General features: G+C 40.8%; 1 protein-coding gene across 3 annotated transcripts in view; it reads right to left on the reverse strand.

Annotated features, from left to right (window-relative positions):
* LOC134338839 (immunoglobulin superfamily member 1-like) overlaps positions 1-24,583 on the reverse strand; it is an 83,800-nt gene that overhangs the window by 45,051 nt on the left and 14,166 nt on the right. For 2 of the 3 annotated variants that reach the window (XM_063034974.1, XM_063034975.1), the window contains 8 exons: positions 19,672-19,796; positions 17,333-17,368; positions 9,342-9,659; positions 7,932-8,237; positions 6,319-6,627; positions 5,576-5,890; positions 4,589-4,894; positions 2,698-3,003 (listed from right to left, as the gene is read on the reverse strand). In XM_063034974.1, coding sequence (XP_062891044.1) covers positions 2,698-3,003; positions 4,589-4,894; positions 5,576-5,890; positions 6,319-6,627; positions 7,932-8,237; positions 9,342-9,659; positions 17,333-17,368; positions 19,672-19,699 — 1,924 coding nt within the window. In that variant the 5' untranslated portion in view covers positions 19,700-19,796. Of the gene's footprint in view, positions 1-2,697; positions 3,004-4,588; positions 4,895-5,575; positions 5,891-6,318; positions 6,628-7,931; positions 8,238-9,341; positions 9,660-17,332; positions 17,369-19,671; positions 19,797-21,299; positions 21,319-24,583 lie in introns of those variants that run through there. The other variant, XM_063034977.1, reaches the window with a different exon arrangement.

The raw sequence follows: 24,583 nt of genomic DNA on the forward strand, positions 1-24,583 counted from the left end.
TAAAGTTTCCATGGCTATCATCACAATGCTGTTTTGATAAGCCTTTCTTACTTCCTGTTGTAATCAATGGTCCTCATACCAGCTACTGTTGAGAGGCCTATGTATAACTGTCCTTCCAGATTCTTAACTCAACCCACAAGAATCTAACATCTTCCGATTCAATGTCACAACTTTGTACTAATTTGAAGCCATTCTTTACCAGTCTAACCACATGGTCCCCTCTGCCTACCTTCCTATTTCTCTAATACAACGTGTAACTTTGGACATTTAGCTCCCAAGTACAACCATCTTCACCAACAATTCAGTGATGGCCACAATATCATTCCTGACAATCTGTAACAGTGCAAAAATATCATCCACCATATTTCTTATTATCCGTGCATTGAGATGTAACATTTTGAATAAAGTATTTACTACCCTTTGGATTTTGCATACGTAATGCCCTGAAACTCCCCATGCTGGCTGCATTTATGCCCTGTCATCTGCCTGCTCTTTCTGACGGTCTGACCACACGCTATCTTTGCTTTTTTATGCTCTGTCCTATCGTGAGTCCCTTCCCTCGGGTTCCTATCCCCACAAAATTAGTTTAAACCACCACCTGCCACCACCACCCCCTCCACCCCCGGCCAACAGCTCTAACAAACCTGCCCGCGAAAATATTGATTCCCCTCGGATTCTGGTGCAACCCGTCACTTTTGAACAGATCGCACAGAAAATATCCCAATGATTCGAGAATCCCTGCCCCTCCACCAGCGTCTTAGCCACCCATCATTCTGCCGAATCATCCTGTTTCTACCCTCACTGTTGTGTGACACAGGCAACAATCGAGAAATTACTATGCAAGAAGTCCTGCTGCTCATCTTTCTGCCTAGATCTCTAAATTCTATTTTTGCTTTTCCTTCCTATGTCATGAAATAATTATCTATTTCCTCTTAGAGTTTGGAGCTGCAACGGGACTTGGGAGTCCTCGTACAAGATATCCTTAAGGTTAACCTCCAGGTTGAGTCGGTAGTGAAGAAGGCGAATGCAATGTTGGCATTCATTTCTAGAGGAATAGAGTATAGAAGCAGGGATGTGATGTTGAGTCTGTATAAGGCGCTGGTGAGACCTCACTTGATGTACTGTGGGCAGTTTTGGTCTCCTTAGTTAAGAAAGGATGTGATGACTTTGGAGCGGGTATAGAGAAGATTCACTAGAATGATTCCGGGAATGAGAGGGTTAATATATGAGGAACGTTTGTCTGCTCTTGGACTGTATTCCTTGGAGTTTAGACGAATGAGGGGAGACCTCATAGAAACATTTCGAATGTTGAAAGGCGTAGACAGAGTGGATATGGCAAAGTTGCTTTCCATGATGGGGGAGTCTAGTACGAGAGGGCATGACTTAAGGATTGAAGGGCGCCCATTCAGAACAGAAATGCAAAGAATTTTTTTTAGTCAGAGGGTGGTGAATCTATGGAATTTGTTGCCACGGGCAGCAGTGGAGGCCAAGTCATTGGGTGTATTTAAGGCAGAGATTGATAGGTATCTGAGTAGCCAGGGCATCAAAGGTTATGGTGAGAAGGCGGCGGAGTGGGACTAAGTAGGAGAATGGATCAGCTCATGATAAAATGGCGGAGCAGACTCGATGGGCTGTATGGCCGACTTCTGCTCCTTTGTCTTATGGTCTTATGGTCTTAGATTATTGGCCCTACCAATTTGCCACTAATAGCCATCGAGTTGCTTGGGCTGTAGGCTTCCAACTTCCACAATCATAAGGCATGAAATCGGATCGTTCAGCTTAACTGGTCCATGCCGACTTTGTTACCCAGCAAGCTCCTCTCTTTTTCCGGCGTTTGGCCCGCAGTCTCATAAACCTCTCCTGGCCATGTACCTATCTAAATGGCTTGTAAACATCGCTTATTTAACCATTTCAACCATTATTTCAGTCAGTACATTTCACAAAAGAACTGTCCTTTGCGTGAAAACGTTGCCCCTGATGTTCATTTTAAATCTCTCGCCCATGATATTAAAGCTATGCTTTGTTATCTTCAGCAAATCTTCCCTGGAAAGAGGGAGCCGATCTCACTGCTTCACCATGCTATTCCTCTCGTGTTTTATGCGCCTTTTCTAAGTCACTTCTTAAATTCCAGGATATATAATGCAAAGACTGGCTTCCTAGTTTACGGCTTTATTTTTTTCCATTAAATAAAACCCTACTCAAGGAAACTTCTACTTCTATCCTGCAAACTGTTAAATCTTTCTCCGTGCTTTATAGTTTAATAATACTCTATGTTTTGTGTAGCAGGGTGAACAAGACTACACACAAAATTCCAAATACTTCCCCACCGTTGCCTTAGACAACTGTAATATAACAGTCCATCTCCTCTACTCTACGCGCTGACTGAAGGAGGTCAGGTTCCATAATGCCTTCTTCAGCACCATGTCTACGTCTTGATCACTATGAACAGCTGAGCAGCATGAGAATGGAATATTTGGAATTGACAACCGAGTGTCAATCTGGCATTGTAAATCTAATGTCAGTGGGATTCCGGCTTCCTTGTTTTTTTTTATGTATGGAAATGAAATTTCTGAGACATCTAAACGCCCTGAGATCTAGAGATACTGAGTACTCGTACTTTGTTCTGATCTTGAGAATACGGGTCGGGTGTGACGGTGAAGTTTCTATGAGTTATTTTTCGTAGGTTGTTACACTTACCAACCACTGTGATTTTTATGAGCTCACTGTGTGATGAATTGTACATCTGTCCCGATGAGTTGGTTTCATACTGACAAGTGTAATCACCACTGTCCTTGTTACTTTCAGCCATGATTTTGAACACTACGAAGTTGTCAGTCATAGTGCTAGCCTGGGACCTGATGCAGTTCTTTTTATCGTCTTTATACAGGTAATAACTGGTAACCTGGAAATAGTTCGGCGCACTGCACTGCAGGGTTATTTCCTGGCCCGGAAGATAACTTGGAGGATCCTTATCCGTGGATAGAACGGGCTCAGGCGGCCCATCTGAAAAATAAATAAACGCCGTTATTCTTGAATGTTTTTTGAAACATTAAATGCTAAGCCATTTTGAGGATAGAAGTGATAACTAATAAATTTTGAAAAATAGCAGAGCTGAGTAGTGTCTAGCGAATATTTTATATTTTACTTGAAACGGGTACAGGTTTCAGCAAATGCATTACCACAACTACATAGAGATAATAGTTTCTAATTTTCCAGCTGATTATGTTTTTACTTCAGTTGACCGATGATTATTTACTGTGTATATATGAATTGCTACATGAAATAATATTACAGCAGTGTTGGTAATTTATTTATAGAGTGGCAGTGTTTCGCTGGCTAGGATACTATTGGGCAGTATAAGGACAGATATGTATACATAGCAGTTCGTGTTGCATCCAATTTATTGGAACATAATATTAGTGCTCTTTCCGGTTATTAGTTTGGTGCAATTGACCTTGATAACTGCATACTATTACCTAGTTATTAAGTTTTCAATATTCTCCAGTCATTATAAATACTTAACAAACTACAAACGTAAGAGAGTAGATGTGATAATTAAATAGTGAACTCACATAAATATATAAGCCACAAGGGACAATGATCAAGTGGATGATCACAATACCTTTTTTAAAGTACTAGACTCAGAATTAGAGGATGCAGAATCGTGGTCTGAGGAGAAAGATTTAAAGGGGACCAGAGGGGGATCATTTTCATACTGGGGTCGCAAACATGAAACTTACATAGAATGGACGAGAAAGTGGCTCAGTACTATGTAATTCTATCGCAATAAACAATTTTGATTGAACGCAACTCGTGTTTTGTAAAACAGCCTCTTTATTCGTTTGAAGCATACAAATTATTCAAATTACCTTCTACCTCTTTTTAAAAAGGCCGCTAATAATAAGGTACTGCACAAAAAGAAATGCATTGGAGATTACAATAGCATAGTCCTAAGTATATTTGTTTTGTAGATATTTTCAGTTTCTTATTGTTTGAATCTAATGCTACTAACAGAGAAATACAAATGCGTAGCACTTGAAGGCAAACTCCTCTTATCAGTCCAAAATATAGAACAGTACTACCAAGGAACAGACCCTCCTCCCACAACGCTAAGTTAAACTAATTAAATTTGCGATTAAATACTCAACTAAAGTAAATCCTTTGCCCGCATTATGTTTATAGCCCTCCATTCCCTGCCAATTGCCTATTGCCCATTCATGTGCCTATCTCAGTGCTTTATACATATGTGTGTGTGTGTGTGTGTGTGTGTGTGTGTGATCGGATAAACATCTATCACGTCTTATCTTTGCTTCCTTAGCTCCAGAGGTAACAGCTGAAGTTTAGCTATAGCACATGCCCTCTAATCTAGTCAGCATCCTTAAAAGATCCTTCAACACCCCTCCCAAAGAATCCACATCACTTATATAACAGACGACCATAAATGAAAGCAATCATTATCTTGATAAGAAATTCGCTCAAGAATTGATAGCAAAATCTGAACGATGTGAAGCGGCAGTTGCATACGATTTCAGAATTTTATGGTGATATTTTTGGACTCGATAGAGAAGTGTCAGATGGAAATGCCTACCTTTCACAGTTATTGTTTGCTGATCGCTGTGTTCCGAGCTGAAGACCAACTCTGCAACATCTACATCGTAGCTGCACGTGTAATTTCCGGAGTGCGTTGTCTGAACATTGACGACTGTGAAGTTCACCGATATTTCGTTATCCGGTATCGGCAAAGACAATAGGGGTTTCTTCTCACCAAATCTGTGGAGGAACATCCGACTGCCGGCGTAGAAGGAGGATAACGTACACCGACCTGTCACGTTCTCACCCGGCATGTAAATACTTGGTGAACGGAATATTGAAATGGATGGTTTCAGGGGCTGCTCTGAAGGGGGCGGGGGGGTGGAAGAAAAACAACATTTTGTCGTAATTGCTGGAGATTAGAATGTGGGTTGGATGTCACTGAACACTACTGAATATTAAAGGGCCTAAATAGGGTGGATGTGGAATAGCTGTCAACTGTAGAAGGAGATTGTATGAACAAGCAGTTCAGTCTTGCAATAGATGGTCATCCGTTTAGAACAAAGATGAGGAGGAATTTCTATCGGCAAATGGTAGTGAATCTGTGGAATTCATTGCCTCTGACGGTTGTGGAGGCGAAGTCATTGAGTGGATTTAAAGCAGACGTTGATGGGTTCTTGATTAATCAGTGTGTCAAAGATTACAGGGAGAAAGCAGGAGAATGGCGTTAGAGACATAATAAATCAACCGTGATGGAATTACAAATCAGATACAATAGGCCGAATAACCTAATATTGCTCCTATGTCTTATGGTCTTCACGTCTACATATAATAATGTGAATAAGTTAACAACACCGTATACGGCAATGCCACAGCAGCCTTGTGGGAAATGGTTTTCACATGCGGAGAGTTGATATCGAATTATGCTCTAAGATGTAGTTTAAATATTGTACAGATATTGAATCATACCAAGTCCAGACTGCGAGAAGTTAAGAGAGATAGATTTTCTACTACTGCACGAAATTTCAATTTACTTTGTGTTTACCTGAACAAGTTACTTCCGCTCTGTAGTGACCGAAGCAGATGTTCTCTGTCCAGGACAGCGTAAGGCAGTTCCACAAAAGCGTTTCGGTACCCAGGCAGTGGACGTAGTTCAGTCGGACTTCGTTATCTCCCATCCCATAGCGTTCACTAGGGGAGGCGTTCTTCACGAACCCACAGCCCAGATGCCTGCACACTACCTGCGCTTCTGAAATTTGCCAGCTGTTTCCGCAGACTTTCCCCCAGGTACCATTGTAGTAGATCTCCACTTCTCCTTCGCATTCTTTATCCTTATTTGCAAGTCTGAGCTTTACACCTTCTGATAAGGAAGACATAGAACGGTTGCCTTTGGGATACTAAAGGAAACTGGAGTACGGATAATTAATGTTTGCTTTTCTCAGTCATTCGCTTGCAATGCAATTGTCAAATAATATTCCAATACAATGCTGTCTGCTGAAGCATTTTCAGTACTTAGAGCACGGTAAAAGGACCTTCTCGCCCAATGAGTCCGCGCCACCCAATTACAACCAGTGACAGATTACCCTACAATGCACACTCCTACGTATTTAGTAGAAAGCAGAGCACCCAGAGGAAACCCACGTGGTGACGGTGAGAACGTACAAACTCCTTACTGACTCCGCAGCGGGAAGTGAACTAATTCGTTGGTGCTGTAATACCTTTAGTATAGATACTGGGGTACCATGCTGCCCCATGCAGAAAACGTTAGAAGTGCAGTACATCACTTACCTTGCACTGTAATATTTATGGCACTGCTCAACGACGAGTTGCAGCGAAGATTTTCCGACAGAAATACTTCATATTTGCAGTAGTAACTTCCCTCGTCGCTTTTTTTAATCTCTGTTATATTAAACAAAGTCTGGTGTAACTCGTCTTTTGCTATCTGGGTACTAATGAGGTTAGTTTCGTTGTCTTTGTACAGATAGAATTTGCATTTTTCATAATAATCTGGCGAGTCGCATAGTAAAGTGACGTCCTGTCCTTCCACTATAACACTAGGAATCCGATTATGGATAAAGTCAGGTGGCGGCAGAAATTCTGGAAAAAAAAGATCAAAGATAAATTTGAATATTAATTTGAATATCAATTTGAATATTAATTTGAATATCAATTTGAATATTAATTTGAATTCAACAGTACATGAATGGGTTTAAGATGATAATTAATCTTTTTGACAATTAGAACATACAACGGTAAACCGTAGAGTAGGCCTTTCGGTTCACGACATTGCATTGCCCAGTTAACCTACTCCAAGATAAAGCTAACCCTTAATGCTGGTAAGAAGTTGAAAATACAACTCATTTTTCACTAAAATGTCATAACTTATATTAGTGAGATACTGATATTGAGGTGATTCGATTTAAATCTTTATATGATGTTTTAGGAATGTCATTTGTTTATTGCAATTTGGAAATGAACTTTTAGTGTCGCTGAGTAGTAATCAGAGAACGTAGAGGTTTGCTGTATAATCTCTGTTTTCCCTAAGGAAGCGGCACCTTTGCAATCGTTGACGTAGCACAGGAAAAGTGCGGGACGGACACCGGTGCAGGTTCTAACATAGACTGTTCCACGTAGCCGACAAACAGGCAGGCATAACTGTGACCCATGCGAGTGCCCATGGCTACCCCTTTTGTTTGACGGAAGTGAGAGGATCCAATTATTTCGAGTGAGGAAATGTCCTTTAAGTCTGAGGAGAGTGGTGATGGAGGGGAACTGGTTGGGTCTGGTGTCCGGAAAAAAGCGGAGAGTTTTGATGCCTTCCTGGTGGGGGTCGGAGAGGTATAGGGACTGGACATCCATAGTAAAAATAAGATGATGGGGGCCAGGGAACCTGAAATGATTAAAACGATCCAGAACGTGTGAAGTGTCACGGATGTAGGTAGGAAGATGCTGAACTAGGGGGTATAAAACAGAGTCGAGGTATGCCGATATGAGTTCGGTGGAGCAAGAACAAGCTGAAACAATGGGTTTACCTGGATGTTTTGGGATGTTGGGTAGCATGTAAAAGGGGTTGGTGATGGTGCAGGAAACAATGGCCTGGTGTTCTTTAGTAGGGGTCCTGTTCGAGGGGTAAGTAAGATGAGGTGTCTCTGAGTTGGCGCTGGGCCTCAGCAAGGGAGAGGTCAGTACGCCAGACTACTACAGCTCCCCGCTTATCTGCGGGTTTGATGGTGAGATTAAGTGTTGAGGCGGAGGGAGTAGAGAGCTATCGGTGTAGGGTGGAGTGTCTTTGCCAAAGAAATAGGCTCGGAGGAGGAGGCGGCGGAAGAAGAGTTCAGCGTAATATCTCCTTGTATGGATTCAGCATGCCCCGTGATTCCCATGTTGAAAGTAGAACGTACCTTTTAACATTACGTTTACGTTGTCACTCTTCACGGATCTAAATGCTTTCCCAGAAATTTCGGAATCGTAACTGCAGCTGTAATTCCCTTTATTTGCTTCTGTAATGTTCGATATTACAAAGGTCGCAGTGTAATGCCTTGTTCTGGGTTCTTTCGTTAGGATGGGCGTATTGTCGTTGTCTTTGAAGAGGTAAAACTTTGTCGAAGTGTAGAAACCTTGAGTGCTACATTTTATCTTCAGGTCTTCTCCTTTCATAAAAATATCTGTTACTTTCCCATTGTAGATGGTTGGCTTCGGTGGGTGATCTGCAACAGAACGCCCGGAAAAGTAAACGTTGTGAAACGGGACTGGAGGTAAACCAGCTGTACTGTATCTGTGCTATGATGTCACACTGGAGGTTCAGTTGTACTCTCAGTGGCCGCATTGTTATGTACACCACTGCACCTGCTCGTTAATGCAGATGTCTAATCAGTCAATCATTTGGCAGCAACTCAATGCTTACAAACGATTCAGTTGTTTTCAGATAAACATTAGAAGGAGGAAGGAATTTGATGTAATTGATGACCGTTGACTGATTGCTGGTGCTGGTCAAGGTGGTATAAATATCTCAGAAATTGACCAACACCTGTGGTTTTCACGCACAACAATGGCTGCTGTTGACGGGGAATGATATGGGAAGAACAGTATCTAATGACTGACAGTTCTGTTGGCGGAAGCATCATGTTAATGAGACATCAGAGGACAATGGCCAGACTGGTTCAAGCTGACAGGAAGACGCCAGTAACTCAAATAACCATATGTTATAACAGTGGTAAGCAGAGGAAAGTTGGAGTGAATAGGAACAGTAGCAGAAGACGACGAACGAACACTCAGTAGTAGTGGAAATTAAGTGTAAGTTGTTTTCATAAGAATCCTCGCGTTACAAGCTGATAAAAACGAATAGAAGGGGGTATTTAAGGACTCCATTGCTTCAGGCTCGTAATAGCAAAGTAATTGTACACAGAAATTTTCAAAATCTTCGTAATTTTTAGTGTTTAAAATATTTTATGCTTGTTTTCTTACTGCATGGTTACATGTCACGTTGCACGATGAAGAATCCTTGCAGGAGTATTAATTGGAGCAACTGTTTGTCAATTTTCAATGGCTTCCCCGATGAAAGAAATAATGTTACCTTATTACTGTGGAAAGATTATATGACAAACAGATTTTGCAAGATATGTTTTTTAATTCCTTTTGATAATTTCAAGGTAATTCTGAAGTTGTTCTATCTATACTTTAAGAACCACGGTGGGAAATATTACACCAGCATGGAAGTGTAACGTTGTCTGGATGCCGAGCAATTTTCTTATATAAATTAAATTATACCTGTAGATTAATAAATACAGTAGATGTCAATGTCAGTCTCTCACCAGTATTGCATATTACGCCAGCGTCCTCCACGTGATTGCAGTTATGTTCCCCAATCTGCCTGACTTTGCACTGACGGATGTTCGTCTCAGTTCCTACGCAGCGCACGTCGTCCAACCAGATGTCATCTATACCTTCGCCGAATTGAGATGAGCCTCTTGCTGATTCAGCAAACCCGCAGTTTATCTGCCGGCAGACGACGACAGCATCTGCCATATCCCAGTAATCATCGCAAATTGTCCCCCACGTGTCATTGTAGAGAACCTCCACTCTCCCAGAGCATATGCTGTCTCCATCGACCAGACGCAACATAAGTTGATCTGAAGAATACAAAAATAACAGATATATTGATGATAACCAATGTTATTTCTTAAAGACATGCTATAATTATTTGACCAAGATAAAACAGTGTCACTTTTTTCTATATCTTACTTAAACATTGTCAATGAGTCTCATATCATGGCAATAATCATCCTAAAGCTCATCTAGACCGAACCGAGCAGCAGGTACCACAAAGTCAGTTACCGCACCACCCTTCTGATCCTACACAAGACCCATTTTATATCCCAACATTTCGATCAGTTCAACAAAGATTGCATCACTCTCCCGTACACTGGATACCTTACACTGAACACGTGCAGAAGTAAGTCAGGAAACTTTGGGACGTGGCAGTAGTGGAGGCCGAAGTAACAGGAAGGAATAACATTGTCACAATGAAAGTTTACATCATTTATACAAAAACACAGCCGAACAGGTTTCAATCCGTATGATGTGAAGCAGCCTATGGTGTCATAGAGGACAGAAACTAGCCTGTTCAGTCTATCAGACCTAGATTGCCAATGGCCATGTAAGGCTCCCATCGAGATTCATTTGTCCTTGTTTAGCAGGAATGCGTCGAAAGATTGCGACTTTGTTCATGATATACTTGGCCTTATCATTATTTTACAATTTGCACTACCAAGGTGTCTAAATTTCGTGCTGTAACGTAACGTGTTACTGAGAGGTAGAAATAGGGTGGAGGTTTTGTTTGTTCGTTAATGGTTCCGAGAAAAAAAATGTCTAAGCACTCAGAACCATTACTTTCGGCGACTGCACTCCCCAGTACGAATTTCAGAAGGTACCGTTAGTACGTGGTTAAGAAGGGCGTACTCAGTGCCTTCATGGGAACCGACACGAAGTTTAATTATCTAGCACTCTTAGACTTTCTATGGTTGTTTGTTCCATTCCCACGAGGGAAGAGATTACGCAGCAAAAACGTCAGGATCACTAGACACAAAAAGCTACTTCTTCCAAGCCGTCATTATGAGTAACGTCTCCACTGATTGACAATCCCCATCAGATTCCCCACCTCTATTACAACATCATTTCGTGTCAGACTTGCCTTATGTACAGATAGTATTATACCTAGTGTCCCTGTGTGCACATACAATCTGTCAGTCTATGTATAAAAGCTAATCGTATGCATTTATATTTATTGAGTTTTATCGTATTATTTACTCTTACAGAGTTTATTATCATACATCTGATCAGGATGAACAATCATTGTGTTCTATTTTACACTCGTGTAATGTCGAATAACAATAAGCAAACTTGAATCCTGCTTGTCCCTTGCTCAGTAGCTGTCTCTAATCTAAACCATTCTCTACTCTATCTTTGCTGACCTATTTTTTTTTATCCTTCTCCTCTCTCTCACTCTTTCTGGCGAATTAATTTATCACTATCATACAGCTTCAACCCCTCTGACATCCACCTCCCATCCTACGCCTACAATTGGCCCCGCAAAACTCCCTGACGTCTCATGTTCTCTTTATGGTAGTCAGCTCCCCTCTGCACTCTCAGTCCCGATGCAGGGTGTCGACAAGAAACGTCGACGATTTCTTCCCTACCCCCTTGTGGCTGCAAACCTCCAAATTTCTTCCAAGAGATTGTATGTAAGTTCAGTGCTGCAACTAGACCTGAGACGAATTTCCATTTGAATTAAACTGGACGAGTGATGATTTTTGACATAGAAGGGTCGAAAATATTTCGTCGAGGCCCTGAATATAGATATCTGATATGTCTGGGAAGGGAATGAACAGGGGGAGGCAGAACCCTGTCGAGGTATGAAGACAGAACATTGGTGGGACAAGTGCAAATTGTCACGGACAAGTGCAGGAAAAAGGTAGCTTCGTGACTAGCAAGAGAGGAAAAAGGAACGGAGAGACAATTCAGACTACCCTGTGACCGTTCGCCTCAATAACAATTATACACTGTGGATACAAGCCAGGGGAAAAGCAGAGCTAACGAGTCTCTACACTGAATCTAGCTTTCTGGCTAATAAGAGAAGGGGGAGGAGAGGAGAGCGGCCATGAAAGGACATTCAATAGATTGGGGTATAAACAGGAGATGTTGTGGACAGGAAAGAGATTCCAAAATACTATGGTGCCTCCACTGTGTAACGATCAGTGATACCTCAGATTGTATCCGCAATATTCTTAATGGCGAATATGTGCCAATATACACAAGGTCGTCGTTGATGAACTTAGAATATGTGTCAACATATGGAAGTAAGAGATTGGGCTGTTACAGAGAATTAGCTGTCAGGAGGTTCAAAATGTGAACTCTAAACATTGATCAAGAGCAGGATTGGCTATTGGATGTTCCTGGATTTACATGTTTCAAAGTGACAATGAAGAAGGTAAAAGAGGTGTGAGGGTAGCATAACTAATCAGGGAGCGTGTCACAACTGCAAAAAGGGAGGGGTTCGTCGATGTATAGACTGCTCTGTCACTGTGAGTGAAAGTCAAAAGCAGGAAGGGAACAATCACACTATGAGAGTATTCTTTAGAAAACCCTCCCGAGCAGCAGTGAGACCGCGGTACATAACGTTAGATATACTTTGGAAAGGTGCAAAACTAGCAGGATTGTTATCGTACGGGTCTTCGCCTTATCTAATGTTGATTGGCATTTCCTTAGTGCGAAATGTTTGAATGGGGCGAAAATTTGTAAAGTGTGCCCTGCAACACAATTTGGAGAGGCCGACTGGACGAGTGGCAAGACTGAATCCGGTATGGGTAAATGAAACTGATCAGTTGTCAGATCTCTCGGTGGGTGAGCATTTCGGAGGCAGTAACCACCACTCGCTTTAACATAGTCTTGGAGAAAGGTAGGAACAGATTTTATGAGAAAGTATTTCATTCGGGAAGACGAATGAAACTATTCAACAGGAACTGGGGAGGTAAATTTGGGAACAAATGTAAGCAGGAAAATACAAAACAGAAATATGGAGGCTGTTTAGGGAAATTTAAATAGGGTTCTGGAGAGATTTGCCCCTTTGAAGCAGGAAAGTAATGATAGGCTGAAGGAACCATGGTTGAAAACAGATGCGCTCTTGATAGCTACAATGCAGCCAGGAAGGAGCTTAAAAACTGGAAGAGATTGTGGAAGTTAAGGCGATTGAAATCACGTCAGATATTGGAAATTAAAAGTTCAAGAGATCCATAAAAGAAGTCGTCAGTGAACGTGTTAAGAGATCATTATCAATTATATACGTACAGAAACCGAGAGGAGCAGGAAAAAAACGTCTTTTATCAGGCTGGGTCCGAAACTCGCTGAGGAGCGAGCGCAGGGATCTGAAGGCGAGACCAACGGGAGACGAAGACATAGCAAGGGCTGGAGCTGGGATGGGGCATGGGGAGAGGACGTGGCATGAATTCCTGTCATTCAACATGGACAGATTTTGAGCATGGTCTCTGATAACGAGTTTGTTTTCACTGTTCATATCTTGTTAGAAGCAGACACGTGCAAGAAATGCAGATTGTAGCTTTCTGGCATTCAAATATTTTCTTATCACTTAATCCCGTGGTGGAAGTGCTAATACAAGCAGCCATAATTTTATACTGATTTTGGAATGTATAGGAGAGGATGTCAGAGGTAAAGAATACACGACTGAAGCTGTCATATTTGAGTGCACGCAGTATATGTAATTAGGTAGATGAAGTTGTACCAGGGATACAGATTGACATGCATGCATGATGTTGTAGGCATCACTGAATCATGGCTGAAAGACCATTAGAGCTGGGTGATTAATGTCCAAGGATACACCCTGCATCGAAAGGACAGGCAGAAAGGCAGAATTGGTGGTGTTGCTCTGTTGGTACAAAAATGAAATCATATTATTAGAAAATGGTGACAATATGTCGCAATTTGTTGAATCATTGTCGATAAAGTGAAGGAACTGCAAAGATAAAAAGACACCGATGAGAGTGGTAGACAGACCTCCAAACATTTATAAGGATGTGTTCTACAAATTACGATGGAAGATAGAAAATGTAGGCTAAAACGAAAATGTTACAGAAGTCATGGGGACTTTCAATATGCAGGTGAATTAGGGAAAACAGATTTTTGCTGGATTCAAATAAGGGAATTTCTCGAAAGCCTTCTGGTGATTGGGCCCACTAGGGAATCAGCTGGTCTGCTAGATGTTGTGCAGTGAACTGGGATTGATCAGAGACTTTAAGGTAAAAGAACTCTGAGGAACAGTGATCATAACATGATCGAATTTGCCCTGAAATTTGAGAAGCATATGCTAAAGTCAGCAGTATCAATATTACAGTGGAGTAAATGCAATTTCACAGGCATGAAACACGAGCTAGCTAGAATTCATTGGAGAAGAACAAAGCAGGGATGACGGCAGAGTCGCAGTCACTGGAGTTTCCCGAGGCAATTCAAAAGGCATGGAATATATAAATCCCACTGAGGAAGGGTAATCTAAAGGTAAGATGACGCAACCGTGACTGACAAGAGAAGTCAATGCCAACATAAAACCAAAGAGGGGCATATAATAGAGAAAAATTTAGTGGGACGTTAGATGATTGGGAAGCTGATTAAAAACCAGCAGAAAGCAACTAAAAATATCATTAAGATGGTAAAGCTGGAATACGAAAGTAAGCTATCCATTAATATAAAAGAAGGATACCAACTGTTTCTTCAGGTGCATAAAATGTAAAGGAGAGGCGACAATGGATATTGTGCCGCTGAAAAACAATGCTGGAGAGCTATTAATCGGGGATGAGAAATTGGCGGAGCAACTGAATAAGTACGTTGCATCTGTCTTCACTGTGGAAGACAATTGCAATTTTGTGGAAGTTCGTGGTATCACTGGTCATGAGGTGTGTAAAGTTGCCATTACTAGAGAGAAGGTTCTTGGGAAACAGAAAGGACTTAAGGTAGATAAGTCACATGGACCAAATGATGTACACCTCACGGTTCTGAAAGCTGACTGAAGAGACAGTGAATGCAGTACTAATGATCTTTCAGGGTTCGCTATGTTCTGGAAGGGTTCCGGAAGACTAAAAAGCTTTAAATGTTACTCTACACTTCAAGAAGAGAGAAAGAGGCAGAATGAATGACACTGTAGGCAAGTTAATCTGACGTCAGCGGTTGGGACGATGTTGGAGTCCGTTATTAAGGATAAGGTTTCAGGGTACCTGGAGGCAGATGGTTAAATACGCCGGAGTCAGTATGGGTTATTTAAGCTAAAATCTTGCCTGGCAAATCCTTTGGAATTATTTCAATTAGTAATCAGAATTATCAAAAGACAATCGGTTGATATTGTGTACTGGAATTTCTGAAGCCTTTTGACAAGGTGCTACACATTAGGCTGCTTAACAAGCTACAAGCCCGACGTATTGCAAAAAAAAACAAACAAACTATCATGGGTAAAGCAGATTGGCGGCAAAGATTGGAAATGAAAGGAGCTTTTCCGGTTGACTGCCGGTGACTAGTGATGTACACCGGGGTCTGTGTTGGAATCGCTTCTTTTTACGTTATGCGCCAATGATTTAGATGATGGAATTGATAGCTTTGTGTCCAGGTTTGCAGACGATATAAAGATATGTGGAGAGCCGGTAGTTTCAAGAAAGTACAGAGGCTACATTATGACTGAGACCGATTAGGAGAATGGGCAAAGAGATGGCAGATGGAACCATTCTTGCCACCATTCAGGGCCCCAAACAATCCTTCGAAGTGAGGCAACACGTCACCTGTGAGTCTGTTGGGGTCATCTATTGCATCCGGTGCTCCCGATGTGGCCTCCTCTACATCGGTGAAACCCGACGCAGATGGGGGGACTGTTTCGTCGAGCACCTCCGCTCCGTCCGCCAAAACAGACAGGATATCCCAGTAGTCACCCACTTCAACTCTGCTTCCCACTCCCATTCAGATATGTCCATACATGGCCTCCTCCACTGCCATAATGAGGCTAAACTGAGGTTGGAGGAGCAACACCTCATATACCGTCTAGGTAGTCTGCAGCCCCTTGGTATGAACATAGAATTCTCCAACTTCCGTTAATTTCCTCCCCCTCCTTTCCCCTATCCCTATGTCACTGTGCCCCCTCCCCCAGCTGCCTATCACCTCCTTCATGGTTTCGCCTCTTTTCTACTACCCTTTGTGTTTCCCCCTATTCTTTCTTCACCTTTCCTGCCTATCACCTCCTTGCTTCCCCTCCCCCACCCCTTTATCTTTCCTCTTACTGGTTTTTCACCTGAAACCTACCAGCCTTCTCCTTCCCACCCTCCCCCCCCCCACCTTCTTTATAGGGCCTCTGCCCCTTCCCACTACAGTCCTGACGAAGGGTTCCGGCCCGAAACGTTGACTGATCTTTTCCACGGATGCTGCCCAACCTGCGGAGTTCCACCAGCGTGTTGTGAGTGTTGCTTTGACCCCAGCATCTGCTGAATATTTTGTGTTGGCAGATGGAATGCAGTCCCTGGAAATATATGGTCATGCGCTTTCGTAGAAGTGATTATCTTCTAAATGGAGAGAAACTACAAAATTTAAAAAAAACTGAGGCGCAGAGGAACTTGGGAGTCTTTGTACAGGATTCCCAAAAGGTTAATATGCAGATTGAGTCTGTGGTGAGAAAGGCGAATACAACTTTAACATTCTTTTCAGGCGGAATAGGACATAAAGGCAACGATGTAATGTTGAAAATTTATATATTGACGCCTCATTTGGTCTAGCGTGATACCCTTATCTTAGAAAGAATGTGCTGAAACTGGAAAGGGTTCATGGGAAGTTTACGAAAAAAGGATCACGAAAATGATGCTAGGATTAAATGGCTTTTCATAAGAAGAACGTTTAATGGTTCTGTCCCTGTATTCACTAGAATTCAGAAAAATGAAGGGTGACCTGATTTAATTCTATCGAACATTGAAAGACTTTGATAGGGTGGATGTGGAGGGGCTATTTTCTATGGATCAGAACGCACAATCCCAAAACAGAAATGAATCATTTAATAACGGAGATGAGGGGGAATTCTTTATACAGAGATTGGTGAATCTGGGAAATTATTTGCAACACTCAGCTGTGGATGCCAGGTATTTATGTATACTTAAGGTAGAAGTTGATATATTCTTGATTGGTCAGGGCATGAAGGGATACGGGGAGAAGGCAGGATACGAAAATTGGCTCAGTCATAATGAAATGGCGGAACAGAATCGAAGCGCAAAATGTCCTAATTCTGCTCCTATATCTTATGATCTTATGGTCTTATGGTAGGTGCTTGCCACAGAGAGTGGTAGGTACGTACTACCGGGGTAGTGGTAGAAGAAGATACATTGAGGCATTTAAGAATATCTTAGATAAGCATATGGCTGAGAGAAAAGTGGTGGAAAATGTAGGAGGGAAGGGTTCCGTTGCGTTTAGAGTAACGGAAATGATCAGCACCAAACCGAACTGTATTGTGTTGTAAAGCTCAATGTTCTCGTTTCTCCGTTAATAACTTCTGCAAAAAAATCTTCTTCATTTAGGTATACTCGTAAGTGTTCTAAATTAGACTGGCATGGTTAGTCGCTGAGATTTGCAAGCACAGTATTTACTTCCTTTCTCATGTATCCCCTTTATTATCCGTGCAAAGTCATCAATCTATTCTTTACATATAGTGAATGCTAAGGAACGAAACTAAGATTGATTTACGCGATAGTTTATAATTTTGTTAATTTTCACTAACCTTCAGAAGCCACGCTTTCACTGATAAGAATAAGAACTGTGGAGGAAATATAAAATAGTTTACAATATTATATTACATTTGACAACATGAAGGCTGATATTAATATTTTAAACTTTACCGTACACTTTGCATAAATGCAGCTATATTATTATTTCTCTTTTTTCCCCTAAGGTAAACATTGCATATCTAGATGTATGTTTTGATTTCTGAAAATGCATTTCATAAACCTGTTAAGTAATAACAGTGAGGAAGGTCAGCGTATGGAAATTCACACAATAATAATTCATCGACATTGGAAATCTCTTTTTTACTTGAATTTGGCAATGAACTCCGCATGTGTACGTTACCATTGCACTGGTTAATAAGCAGAAGAAGCCGTCTAGAAATTTATACCACTCTGTTACTACTCTCCTAGTAAGACAGCACAACTGCGATTAAAAGCATTGTTAGCCATTAAGATTGCTTTTGTTGCATCTTCAATCAGAAGACTTGGAAGTGCAACAGGTGCAAGTTGCAAAGAATGGGAGAAGTGGTTTGCAGACCAGTAGATAATACACGGGAACCTACTGACTTGATATGTTTAATGGAATTTGGAGCTGTTGTCGTCTGAACGCCGGTGCTAATTAATTAATAATAAACTTAGAATGGAAATAAAGCAAGAAGTTAAACGATAAATCGATGAAGAGACTGATTAATAGATAGGTAGCCAGGCTCGAAAATAGACAGAGATATCGATAGACAGAAAGATGACTAGATAGGTCAAGGGATAGCTCGAGAGATGATAGATAGAAAGATAGATATATAGTTAGACAGAAAGAGTCAAGAGAGAGGGAGGGATGGTGAGTGAGAAAGAGATGGGAAGACCGCACTCTCCAAGTAAAATATTATGTAACTAATATAACTTAGTTTTAATTTATCAAGATAAAAATCTACATTAGGTCAGCACGTTACCATCTGATTAACAATTTGATGTGATGGGAAACGGATTAAAAATTTCCTTGCATTTATGAATACAACAATAAAATCTGCAACATCAATGTTATTTGAAACGCTAATATTCCAGTTTTGGATGGCTAAATACTGCTTACACTATTACAAATTTTAAAATAATCTGGAGAAATCCTGAGAGTTCCAAAGTTCCATTATCTACCGTGTCAAGTACCAGAACCTGTTTGCAACTGATAGATGGATGATGCAATTTTATTTTCAAACGACCTCGATATATACAAATAATAAATACAAGACGCTGATGGAGAGGTGCGCGCGTTAGAAACGTGTCACTTCAATACAGGAGAGAATAAAACTGTTTCCTTCTGAGCCAGAGGGCGAAAACAGGGCTTCATATTATATTCTGGAGACTGAAGTTTTAAATACACTGAAGAGAAATAATCTACTTTTTTAAAGTTTCATGGTGAAAATCCAGAAGGCATTAGTTTTGCCTGACGTACAAAAGACTGTAGATTTTATTTCATGATACACGATTAGAACGTGGAATGTACAACTTGATTGTGTGTGGAAGGAGACACGAGAGTAAAAAGTAAGAGTAAGAAACAAATGTAAATAGGAGGAAATATGTTCTTTCGGGATCAGAATGATATTTGCAAACTGTTACACAGTGTGACTTCATTGTTCTTTATAAAAGACTTATTTACCTCATTATGCTAATATAATAAATTAAATTTCTCGTTAATTATTGTCGTGTATACCGAGGTACAGTGAAATAATTAGTTTTGCATGTTATCTATATATATATAATTTCATCACATCTGTGCACTGAGGTAAGTCAAAGAACAAGCAGTAACAGAATGTAGAATGCATTGCCACAGTTCCAGAATGTGTAGTGCAGGCAGATAGCACAGTACAAGGGCATGACGTGGTAGATTCTGAAAGATGAAAAATCCAATAATGAGGAGAGTGGGTTCAATATCAAAGCGGGATGGAAGTTGGCCTTGTGCTGGGTTGTACACCCTTTCAGGTGTTTCTACCATCTTTCCAATAGAGGGGCAGGGGTCAGAATTCCTTGATGGGTTAACTGTATGATAATGATGATACTTCACAGAGCGACTGAAATTGTATATCTAGTAAATTTGTTTCAGTAAAGCGATTTAAATGAAATACTAACCGTGTATGACCTCGTTCAGAGAAGCGTTACTGGCATAATAGTGGCAATAGGCTGATGAGGAAAGGTTGGACAGTATCGACGTTTACCTTTTTGGTTTTAGATGCCGCAGTTCTGAAGGGATTTAATATCACAAGTTTGCAACACATGATGCGAAATAAAACTTTCGATCGACGGTTTGTGGCAAGCAGAACAAATATTGGAAATCAACCATACTCACCTCCACAAAACACAAAACTGAGGTGCATCTTGATTTAATTTCAGTGACACATTAGAAGTTGGAAACACAGACTTCAGTTACTCATGAGGAGCTTCTCTCTGCCGTTTGGCATACGAGGTGATCTTCTGAGAAAGAGAAAAAAAATACTGCGTTTAGGTTTTGCCAGCTTGTATTTGAATGGTGTGTTTTAACATATTGTTGTAATAAAAGTAAACTGGTTTTGATATAGAATACGTTCATATGGCATACTTCACGCTGATTCAGACGGGCCGACATGATTTGCTGTTGCCAAAAAAAAAAATCTTTTAGATGTGGGTGCATAAACTGACTGAGCAAGGACTCACGAGGCGAGAATTCGATTTCTACTGTTTACTTGAAATCTGAATCTTATATACACACTTCCCGCTGCCTTGCGTATGTAATCAAAACCTAGGTGAGAAGAAAAGAGACTTCGGTTCTATCGGCATTCTGCGATGCCTAAGAACTTCTTAGCTATTTATTTACTTCAACGACATTTTCATGCACTCATTATATGTTTAGTTATTAATATGGCATCTTACATCCTCTGTCTTCAATGTCCTCTAAATATCTTAGAGATAAAATTCTAAACACTTCATACATGGTGAATTAATTGCTTCACACTTAAAAAGAGAATTAAGTCAACCAGTACACTAAACCGCCCCTCCACCGCACGCATAAACACATCCAGGCTCCCCACCTAACAGATGAATATGTCTTCAGGTACAAAAGTTCAAATTCGACGACTGTTGCCCTGAACTGACTGACGACAAGTTCTAATGAATAGCCTTGAACTGAAAGGATAAATCTGATCCTATCTCAGTTGATGTTTTCTGGACTGCTATTTAATTATTTTCCTCATTTTGATACAAAATGTTCTTATCTCATTTAATAAGTTAAAGTATCCAATGACTACTATATCTCAACGTCTAAAATTATCAGATATTTGTTCACTGATTTGTCCTCACTTGCATACTCTGACTTTTTACAGTTCTTTTAAAAGACGATTACAAGGCCTCTGTTCTAATTTTTCTTGAATTTTCACTTAACTTCGCCCAATGTGTTCTACAAGAATATAATGGTAAGAACACTTAGCAGACCAGGCAGCCGTAGAACGTCACATACTGTATGACAGAAACATATCCATTCGAAGACAGTTTGTCACTGCATCGTTAGGTTAAGTTGAAACTGCTGACGTAATTGCCTCTCTCAGAAAAAAAATTTTATTTTCCTTGGATCAAAATTGTTCATTGTTTAACACCTAATTCGTTTTGAAAAGAAATCTACAAACGTACTTTACCTCAATGATGCCTCTCTATAAATTAGCGGTTAGCAATAGATGTCTAATTCCCATATCACCATCAGCAACATTAGTTCATTGTCGTTATTCACTGTCCTCCTTGAAGTACGGTACTGACATTCGGGATAACTATACACCATATTTTTCTTGTTCGAATTTTATCTTCTGACTTTCAGTTATTTCCTGCAATCCACCCAAGATCTCACGAACATCTTGTCGTTTGCTGTACTACTTCATACACCACTTAACAACACTGGCAAATCTACCCGCGAGGAGATAGAACGAAGAAACCGCATGCGGTCTGACTTACGTTATTCAAAAATGATCCCAATTCCACAGAAATCTGAAGTGCTACATAACGTTACAACTACGAATATATTTGCTAGGCACTCCCCCGTTCTTTATTCAATGACTGGTAGCTCAGTGAGTAATGTGTAAATTCCTCCTCTTTATCTCTTATCTCCTTATCTATTTCGCAACAGATTAACTTTGCAATCATGTGCTCACAGGCAGATAACGCACGGGAATAGAGCTCTCTAATCACTAAATCCCGGCCGCCCATCGCTAAACATTTACAACGATCTTTCTTTAAGACGTGCATGCTTTAATCTTCCCTCATTCTCATGTTCCCCAGACTGTAAGACACACATACACATGCAGGCACTTTACAGTGGCAAATAACCAGATGATTCGCAATTCTGTGTGGATCTAGGAGGATATAGAAGCAAATGGTGGAAAGTCGGACGGTAACAACTGGAACGTACAAAGTCCAGGCACAGGGAACACTTCAGATTAGGATTGAATCGGGGTTCTGTTTCTATAAATCAGCGGTTCAATTTGTTGCGCCGCTGTTCTTCATGGTTTTGTTCTTAGAACAGGTACTCTCAAATAATCCATTTCTCCCATTTGCAGTAATCTGTAAATTGTATAGCTGCCTGAAAAGACCTTCCTCAAGCTCTCAATTATACTTGACGCCATGGGAACAACATGCCGTTCAGTAACTATAAATCTGAACAAATAAACCCTTGTCTTCACTTCTACCTTTGAATCTTCGTAGCATTTGCTGCAGCCGTTTCAACACTCTTCATGAACCATTAAATTGGACTTAAAAACTGAATATAATTAAGCCATGGAACCGCTACACTTTTTGACTGCTGTGCAAATACCTCTTTACTCTTTATCTCCTTTTTTCTTGTCACTAGCAGAATGTGCTCGGCCAGAAAAACGAACCTATCGTAATCACAGAGACTGTAAGATTGAAGAATATTTCGGCCATTGATCAGGGAAATAGATATTATGGAATGCATATCCATTAATGCTTTCATAGCATTATTCTTTTCCTTGAGTATATTCAATTGAAAAAGCCTGATCTTCCTATTTTTTTAAAATTTAATGTAATAAATGTAATTATTACTTTTATATAAGAATTTAATACTGTAATAAATGTAGCTGCCGTTGTTTCTTAAAACCTTTACTGTGAACCCTTTGATTTGTGTCACCTTTTCTGCTGCTCTTCAGCTTCCTACCACGTTCTGTTTTACGATCTATGATGTCCGTTCATCTAAATGTTGAAACGGGAGCATATAATAGCACTGAAATCCTCTACATTTTTAGGCAAGTTAAATGATGTGAAATACCAGCGGGAGTACTGTTCTCTGGCATGTTTTTCTGCCCAAGTGAAACACCCCCGTTGCATACAATCTCAGTGCCTCATATCAATGTAGTGAAAAGAGTGTTGTAGCTATATATTTGTTTGAAGTATATTAGCAATATTTACTGAGTCCATACTCCACTTATGATGTAGAAGAACGATTGCAATAACTCGAAGTCCAACCTGTTTCAGTTCCATTTGTTGAATAATAAACTACAACGCGTTAAGGTGGCAATAGATGTCTTCATCTATTACATTCTTATCCTTGTCAATGCGACCATATGTACAGTAGAAACATAATAATTTTAACAGATGTATTTTTCAACCACATTCTTCTTCCTTCTCCCCAGAACCCTAAATTCCATTTCGTGTTTATGAATTTCTCAGATTCACACCTCCCTGGCTTAAGACAGTTTTCCTCATCTTGGTTTTAAAGAGATATACCTTGATATTCAGACGATGTCCGCAGACTTGACTCTCCCAATGATGGACACATCCTCCCCATATCCATTCTATCGAGTCATTTCAGCATCCAGTAGATTTCATTTAGGTTTCCCTCCCTCCTGCATTGTTCTAAACTCTATCGAGTATAGGCTCAGGGTTCAAGCGCTCATCATATATTGTGCCTTGCACCTCGGGGGTCATATTTTGGAACTTCCGTTACACATGAACCATTTAGAAGGCAACCGCTATCAGCCATTGGCTGGGGAGAGACACAACATAAGACCATAAGACAAAGAAGCAGATATGGACCATTCAACCCTTCGGGTCTGCTCCGCCATTCTATCATGGCTGGTCCCAGTTCCCACTCAACCCTATACTCATGCCTTCTCACCATACCCTTTGATACCCTGACCAATCAATAAACGATCAATTTTCGCTTTAGGTATAACCACAGAAGTGTCTTCCACCGCTGTCTGTGGCACAGCATTCCACAGATTCACTACTCATTGAAAACAAATTCGTCCTTACCTCCATTCTGAATGGTCGTTCCTGAATTTTAAGGTTGTTCCTTCTAGTTCTGGGCAGACTACCAGAGGAAATATCCTCTAACGATTCAACTTATCTAGTACTTTCAAAATTAGGAACATAGAAACAGAGAAAACATAAAAACATAGAAAACCTACAACAGAATACAGGCCCTTCGGGCCACAAAACTGTGCCGAACATCTCCGTAGCTTAGGAATTACCTAGAGCTACCCATAGCCTTCTATTTTTCTCAATTCCATGTAGCAGGAGTCTCTTAAAAGAGCCTGTCGTATCGGCCTCCACCACGGTCGCGGGCAGCCCATTCCATGCACTCACCTCTCTCTGCGTAAAAAACGTATCCCTGACGTCTTCTCTGAACTTACTTCCAAGCACCTAACAACTCGTGATAGCCATTTAAGCCCTGGGGAAAAAAAAACCTCTGACTATCCACACGAACAATGCCTCTCATCATCCTATATACCTCTATCAGGTCACCTCTCATCCTCCGTCGCCCGTCGCTCCAAGGAAAAAAGGCCGAGTTCCCTCAACTTATTCATATAAGCCATGTTCCCTAATCCAGGCAACAGCGTTGTAAATCTCCTCTGCACCATTTCTATGATTTCCACATCCTTCCTGCAGTGACGCGACCAGAACTGAGCAGAGCACTCCAAGTGGGGTCTGATCACGGTGCTATATAGCTGCAGCAATATCTCACTGCTACTAAACTCTATCCCACGATTGATGATCGCCACAGAGTCAACCTGCGCCGCAGCGTTGAGTGCCCTATGAACTCGGACCCCAAGATCCCACTGATCTTCCACACTGCCAAGAGTCTTACCATTAATGTTATATTCTTCCATCATATTTGACCTACCAAAATGAACCATCTTTCACTTATCTGTGCTGAACTCCATCTGCCACTTTTCAGCCCAGTTTTGCATCCTATCGATGTCCCGCGTAAACCTCTGACAGCC

Source organism: Mobula hypostoma, chromosome 28 (genome assembly GCF_963921235.1).
Source record: "Mobula hypostoma chromosome 28, sMobHyp1.1, whole genome shotgun sequence".
NCBI lineage: Eukaryota > Metazoa > Chordata > Chondrichthyes > Myliobatiformes > Myliobatidae > Mobula > Mobula hypostoma.